Genomic DNA, 7,810 nt, shown 5'->3' with positions numbered 1-7,810 from the left:
CATACTGCAAACACGATTTGTTTAGATTTTTTTTAACAAAAATGTAATTCTTTTTATGATATATTTGATCCTTAGAATTGTGTCATTGGATTCAATTAGGTGTCATTAGGACTCTTTGAAGCAAGATCCATAAGACATGGTTGAACAATTACTTTTGAAATGACTTTACACCCTTACTCATGAATGTACTCATTCTTCTTTGTGATTATGGCTGGTGGTCATGCTTTCACTCACTTTTTTACTTGTAGTATTTCTTTTCATTATATTTATGCAATATAATTAGGTTGTATCAAGTTCACAAAATATAAAGAAAATTATGCGGTTTGGTTTAGAAAAATAAAACCATGTATTAAGAGAGAAAAGCAAACTAATTTATTGTAATTTCCTTCAAAACGCAAACTAAGCTCAATAACACATCAAAAGACTACGCATCAAAAGCAAGCTCGGATTCTAATTGTGAGCCCGAAACTAGAAGCATAACTACATAGACACGGGAGGCTTTCCATCCAAAAAAGATGAGAAAAGTGCGAGTGCACGTGCAGGCTGATAGCTTGGTACGAAGTGTCCAGCTCCTCTAATGGTAAGAAACGTTAGGTTTTCATATTCAACCACATATCCGCCGACCTAATCATAGACAAAACAAAAAAGCATGATCATTTAAGCGAATTAAACAAGATATTTGAAATTGTAAATTTTAGTTTCTAACCTCGCCTTTCAAGTACCATGGATACCATGGTGTCTTTATCGTTGTAGTAAGTTTCTTTATTGCATATTTGGTTGTTGTCACCGCAACTCTACTATCAATATCTCCGCTGCAATTTTATAGGGTGGCCATATATATTAAAAACAAAAATACTTAAAATTAATAAATAATATATACATTTTAATTTTGAAAGCGTGTCACATGTTTGGCATGACAGTCGATTTATGTATTTATGTTGTATTATGTCCACATGTAATATCACATAAATAAAGTTAAAGCTGTGAGTTAATATTCCCATATGTATCCCCTCTATCTCTCTTTATACAGAGATAGAGTAAAAAAGGTGTATGAATAAGATATAGAGGTGTGAGATTAGTTGGAGTCAATATAAAATCATTACGTAACAAGAAAATTTTATGTATGATAGTACCTATAAATCCAAAACCGGATGCCACTCCCCATGAGTCGTTGGATAGTTGGTAACATAGTAAACGGTTGATCGGTCCAATTATCAAATATCTTGTCACTATGGACCAAAAACAAAACCATGAGAACCCTTTTCGATCCAAAACAAATTTTGAAACGTCGCTTCAACACTAGATTAGAGAAAGCGTTCTTACTTGCAATCTTCCCAGTGTCCTGGAAGGCCTGTGAGATTCGCGTGAAACGCTTTTTGGACTTGAGGGATGTTCATGTAACTTTCGATATAGTCTTGTGTGCATGGATCAAAACCTGTTGTCTAAAAAAAACAAACAAACAAACAGTAGCTATGTTAATTTATTCTCTTCAAATAATATATATTTATTAATAATGATAATGATATATATTAACATTAAGTTACCTTGGCAGATGTTCCATTCAAACATAAAGGAGCATAAATATCGAAAGGAAAGACATTCCCAACGATGTAATTCTCTTCGTTAATATAAGCTTTACATATATCAGACAAAACCGAATTCCACGAAAAATCGCAATTCGCAACGATCCCATCGTGGATTTCATCAGAAACCATTGAACGCGACCACAAAAAATCATGTTTTCCCTTTCTTTGTGTTTCGTCATCAATAAACGCGTTTCCAATCTAAAAAACATCACATTTACAACCATAAATTTTAAAAAAATGTTAAACACTTTTTTTTTTTTTAACTTTTTTAATTTTTTTTTGTTATGGTCATGCTTACCGCAATCCCTTTCAGGTTGATAAAGGTATGTTTATCATCTTCGTTGCTTCTAATGATTAATTGGGCAAGTTGAGGTATGTAATGTCCTGCATAGCTTTCTCCCGCAATGTAAAAATCTCTGGTTTTATATTCTGGGAACCTTTCCAACCAGTTGATTAGAAATGTGAATGAATCTTTTGCAGTTTGTGCATCACCGGGGGTTTTGTAGTCAGAAGATTTATTCGAGTATGAAAATCCGACACCAGCCGGAGATTCCAAAAATAACATATTAGCCACTGCAATAAGTTTAGTTATTAATTTTTTTTTCACTAAAAGAACACACATACAATCAAATTTTGAATAATAACGAGAAGTGGTATAATTACCTTTATTCCAAGAATACTTGTTTATCGATAGGGTTTTACCGTCATTATTGACTCGAAATGGGCCAAGTTCCATCATTGTTCCGCCTCCAATCGAAGAACATCCGGGTCCTATAATAAATTTAGGAGTTAATAAGGAATAAAATGATGTGAATTAAATATCTATAAAAAACATAAAATTTGGTATTTTCGTACCTCCGTTGAGCCATAACACAAGAGGTTTTTGAGAAGGTCTATGTATTGACTCAGCAAAATAATAGAACAAAGCTCTACCATGATGTGGATCGACGGTTACATAACCCGAATACTGATTAAACTTGGATCCTCTTGGTTGTCCAGGTAATCTTGATATCTTGTCAGCCTCCTTTAACCCGTGGTGTGTGCCTACGTGAACAACAAAATCTTCGGTTGTCAGTTCTGGACTGTCATACGTCTGTTTAAGATATTGAACCTTTTGGAATCTTGAAAGGGGGTCAAATTGATGCCTAACACATTGAACCAACATCAAGAGACCAAACTGAATTGAAAACACTAAAGTGGTCTTCATATTGGTGTTGGATTGTTTAAGCTTGACTGAAAACAATTGTAGGTGATGTTCAAGTAAAAGTGACAAATTTCATGTTATAGAAGATTCTAGTGTTGTTGTCATGTTTTTCTTTTGTTTTTGTCTATGTAATTGGTGATATCATCATATTTGTGTACATGAAAAACGCATGACAATATTTGACCGGCTATGTGTAGGTAGTATCATGTGACTTGAGATATTTTATGTTGATTCGACAATTCAAATAAATGAAGAATGTCTAAATTTAACGGATAAATTACTTTTTATATTAAATTGATATGAATAATTTAAATATTATTTGAAATGTATGTTTCTGCCCAGAAACGGCTGCTGATTTCAATGGTTTCATAAATGGCGCCGGGTTATCGGAATACTCCATGACGGGGTGTTCATTTACTTATATGACAAATGATGGAAAAAGGTTCAGCTAGGATGTTGGTATGTCATTCTTTCTTATCCACGTGGCCATCGGCGAAGCTAATCGGTCTACCTCAGTACAGATCGGACCACAGACCAATATTGTTACTATGCTCGAACGTGCATTTCAGAACCCCACCATTCCGATTCTTTAATTCTTGGCTCAAAGAAGATGGCTTAAAAGATATTGTTCTTAATTCGTATAAAAGCATTGCAAATATCCATCCCCCGGATAAACTAATGGCAGCAAGACTCAAGGCAATTAAAGCCGCCATTAAGCCTTGGTGTGAAACAATTAAAGAAAGAAACAATGTTCTGGTACGGGAGCTGAAAAAAAAGGTTGAACTCCTAGATACAAAAGCCGAAAGTTTGGTTTTATCAGTCACCGAGGTTAAAGAACGGGAAACTTGGCTAAAAGCGATCAATGAACTAGAAGATAATAACTTGGAGGATCTAAAACAAAGGGCCAAAGTCAAATGGGTGCAAGAGGGTGACGAAAATTCATCATTCTTTCATGGAATGATCAAAGGGCATAAAAAAACAACAGGATTAATGGCCTTAGTTTCAACGGAGTGTGGGCCTCACAGCCGGACGAATTAAAGAATGGTATAAAGGAGCATTTTCAATCAGCTTTCACGGAAGACACAAACCCAAGACCAAAGTTCATAAATAATGGCTTCAAGCGACTCAACCTATCACAATCGGCCCTTTTGGTAAAGCGGTTCTATAGAGAAGAAATTAAAGAGGCGGTATGGAGTTGTGGCAATGAAAAGGCACCTGGGCCCGACGGATTCACATTCAAATTTCTCAAATCCTTTTGGGATATTTTTGAAACGGACTTGTACATAATGATGGATCATTTTTATGTGCATGGGACCTTGAGCAGGGGATGTAATTCCAGTTTTATTGCCCTTATCCCAAAGACCTCCAACCCTCACACTACTAACAACTTTCGGCATATTAGTCTCATAGGATGCATCTCCAAAATTGTATCCAAAATCCTTGCTTCTAGACTGAAAAAAGTGATCGGGACGGTGGTGAGTGATACGCAAACGGCATACATCGAAGGAAGAAGCATACTAGAGGGCCCATTAATGGTAAACGAGGTCGTCTCATGGACCAAAACAACTAAACGAAAAGCAATGCTTTTCAAGGTGGATTTCGAGAAAGCCTTCGACTCACTAAACTGGGGTTTCCTGGATTCGGTAATGGAGAAAATGGCTTTCCCATGCCTCTGGAGGAAGTGGATATTGGGAATTTTGTCGTCGACAAGATTATCTGTTTTAGTCAACGGGTCACCTACCTCAGAATTCGACGCTCAAAGGGGCGTAAGACAAGGCGATCCATTATCCCCACTACTATTCATCATTGCCATGGAGGCACTTCACGTAGCAACTGAAAGTGCCAAGGAAACAAATATTTTCAAAGGTGTTACACTTCCAAACATGGGACCGACACTCTCGCATTTACTATACGCGGACGATGTGCTTTTCATGGGAGAATGGTGCGAATCAAACTTTCATAACCTCGCACGTGTATTGAGATGCTTTCACTTAGCATCCGGTCTAAAAGTTAACTTCTCGAAAAGTTCGTTGTATGGGGTGGGCGTCGACAACAGTGAACTATTACGTATGGCCTCTATACTTGATTGCAAAGCGGATGTCTTCCCGTTCGTCTACTTAGGCCTTCCGGTGGGGGCCAATATGAGTCTTGTGAAGAATTGGAAACCCGTTGTTGAGTGTTTCGAAAACAAACTCTCTCTTTGGAAAGCTAGAACCCTATCTTTTGGCGGGAGGGTCACCTTGATTAAAGCGGTTTTAGGTAATCTACCCACCTACTATTTCTCGCTTTTCAATGCCCCAGCGAAAGTTCTTAAACGCTTGGAAAAAAATTTGGCGAAAGTTTCTTTGGGGTGGTTGCCTTGATAACAATAAGATATGTTGGGCGCCTTGGTTTAAGGTCGTTGCACCTATGGAGCAAAGGGGTTTGGGCATTGGAAGTTTGGCATCAACGAACAAAGCACTTTTGGTTAAGTGGTGCGTTAGGTTCAAAAACGAGCCTTCCCAACTTTGGGCTCGGGTCATATCATCAATACATCAAGGGGTAAGAACACACCTTACCATTCCGCTTAAACGCTCAATATGTGGGGTTTGGAAAGGTATCGTAAACATGGGTAGGGTATCAAGAAACAACTCGTTGGAGGTCAAAAATAGGCTGAAAATACAGTTGGGGAAAGGAGACAAAACCTACTTTTGGCTTGATAAGTGGGTTGGTGGCAGCTCATTAAGGGAGACATTTCCAAACTTGTTCTGTTTTGTACGGTACAGCAGAAGGCCTCGGTTCATCCAGGAACAACTTCGTGGGACTGTGGAATCGGGGGTAGATTAAACTCAAATGCGATGGCTGAATGCGATACACTTATGCGGTTGCTGGAAGATAAGGTTTTAGAAGACAAACCTGATGTATGGCAATGGGTATCGGGTGGTCAAGCAATGGAGTTCCAGGTCTGTGATTTGCGGCGAGAGTTCGATACAATTCCAAGCATCCAAGAAACAAAAAACTTGTTGTGGATAAACTGGATTCCAAAGAAGGTAAATTGTTTCTTATGGCGGGTTGTCTTGAACTGAATACCAACTAGGGAGGCTCTAATCAAGCCCATAATTTCGATTCCCTCAGATCGCTGCGTCATGTGTTGTAACGGGATCGAATCTACTGACCATCTCCTGGTAACCTGCGATTTTGCACAACAAGTCTGGATGGCAGTTTCGTTATGGTTAAAAGTTCCCTTACCTCGTTACCTAGTAAGCGTAGTGGAGCTTTTGGAAGTTGTGAGAAATCTTGGAGTTTCAAGCAACAAAAGGAAGGCGATTTACTTGGTGGTGGCGGTTGTTTGCTGGTCATTATGGTTGGCTCGTAATGAAACAATATTCAGAAACAGAGTGCAACAAGTCTTCAAAGTAATTGGGGAGATTAAATTGCTTTCATTCTTGTGGGTCTCTTCAAGGGCGGCCGCGATTAAAACGGAATGGGCTAAATGGCGTGAACTTAAATTGAATCTGTAACTTGTAACTCGTTTTACTTTTGTTTTCCTTTTTTCTTTCCCGTACTGTACTCTATGTCTTGAGCATCTTGCTTAAGTTTGTCTTTATAAATCGCCGCCTTAAGAAAAAGAATATTTTTGATAAATGTAGGGACAACAACTTGTCGTGTTGGTATGGTAACAGGTTGACGATCCCAAGAATAACACATGTATCTGTCTCTATTAACAATATTAACAATAACCCAAATATACATAAAATCATGTATCTTGAATAACTCATTGTAATCATTTCATCTAAAAACATGTTGTAAGTGAATTGTAAGCAATTTGTAAATGGATTCTAATAAAAAAGAGTGCAAGTTAAATTGAATGTGAACAAGTTAGTATATTGAACTTATAAACTATATACATGTTTTGGTTTTGATTTTAACGCGTTAAACGCAGTGGTAGACCCAAAAATTATTTTCTGGGGTAGCGAACGAAAAGTTCGGCCAAATTTTCAAGGGGTGCAGTTGAGATTTTTACCTTAAAAATACATAATTTTTTTTCAAGGGAGGCGCCCGCCCACCCAAGCCAAAGCTTGGGTCCGACCTTGGTTAACCGGTTTAATTTTATTGCCACCTAAACACGACATATTTATCAAACAAATTAGACTGGTTAACTGGTACACAGCTTGTTTATTAAACATTGAAAGAGTTGGAATAACCAATCTAAAACCACATTATATATTTTTATGTGGGGTTACATCAGAATTCAGAAATCATGTCTTTTGGGTCTACAATGTATACCTTCGGCTATAACAATTTTGGGCTTTACCATGTATATGAGCTATAACACTTTATGTTGCATTGTTGCATATTAAATCAAAAAATTTTGGGCCAAGCTTGTTTTAGTCCACAATTCTTGCGTATTAAATCACACATCTCTTTGGTTGGGCTTGCAAGCCTGCAATGTATATATCGTATAATCGTATTTAACAGTTTAGCTAAATCGTCAACAAAGTTGGGTTAAACGATTTGGGCCAACTTGACACAGTTTTTCTTTTAATTTTGAGTAAATTACAAGTTTTGTCCTTTATATTTATATTTGTCCCAAATTTCAGGCGCTGTCCTTTACCTTTAAAATTGATGAATTTTGTACTTAATGTTTCAAAATCTTGCACGTTATGTCCTTTAGGGCAAACCCAATTAATTTTTTCTGTTAAAGAGGTATTTTACTCTATTATTTAAAAAATATCTTAAAAGAAAAAATAAAAACAATATAATAACAATTTTCTTTCTCTGCTCATCACTTTCCCTCTTGTTCATCTCTTTCCCCCTTTTTCTTCAACCATACAACCTCTACAACCTACTTACACCACCACATCCACCTCCTTCCACCACTGCCGCCACCACCGCCACCACAACCTCCTTCCACCATCGCCACCATAACCACCAACCCACCACCGTTGAAACCACACCATAACCACCTACCACCGCATCATCTACCACCAAACCCTAACATCAACTGGCACTACGAGTCTACTACTGCATTTCGGGTATC

At 37.5% G+C, this 7,810-nt stretch overlaps 1 protein-coding gene across 1 annotated transcript; it reads right to left on the bottom strand.

Annotated features, from left to right (window-relative positions):
- Positions 1-357: 357 nt before the first annotated feature.
- LOC110885761 (serine carboxypeptidase 1) lies at positions 358-2,887 on the bottom strand. The gene is made up of 8 exons (XM_022133469.2): positions 2,442-2,887; positions 2,250-2,357; positions 1,885-2,159; positions 1,545-1,784; positions 1,324-1,442; positions 1,134-1,229; positions 707-812; positions 358-624 (listed from the first exon to the last, which is right to left on the bottom strand). The coding sequence occupies exons 1-8, from the start codon at positions 2,791-2,793 to the stop codon at positions 481-483; spliced, it is 1,440 nt and encodes a 479-aa protein (XP_021989161.1). The 5' UTR covers positions 2,794-2,887; the 3' UTR covers positions 358-480.
- Between the last annotated feature and the right edge of the window lie 4,923 nt (positions 2,888-7,810).

This window comes from Helianthus annuus, chromosome 10 (assembly GCF_002127325.2).
Source record: "Helianthus annuus cultivar XRQ/B chromosome 10, HanXRQr2.0-SUNRISE, whole genome shotgun sequence".
In the NCBI taxonomy this organism is placed as follows: Eukaryota; Viridiplantae; Streptophyta; class Magnoliopsida; order Asterales; family Asteraceae; genus Helianthus; species Helianthus annuus.
The sequence above is the reverse complement of the archived record's forward strand: the minus strand, read 5'-3'. Positions and strand labels throughout refer to the sequence as shown.

What these genes read in the sequence shown, in the direction of transcription:
- LOC110885761 (XM_022133469.2), bottom strand. Translation starts at nt 2,793, where the DNA reads ATGAAGACCACTTTAGTGTTTTCAATTCAGTTTGGTCTCTTGATGTTG. An exon ending in TCAACCTGAAAGGGATTGCG is followed by an intron (nt 1,785 to 1,884) that starts GTAAGCATGACC and finishes GATGTTTTTTAG; the next exon opens with ATTGGAAACGCGTTTATTGA. An exon ending in GGACACTGGGAAGATTGCAA is followed by an intron (nt 1,230 to 1,323) that starts GTAAGAACGCTT and finishes TTTGGTCCATAG; the next exon opens with TGACAAGATATTTGATAATT.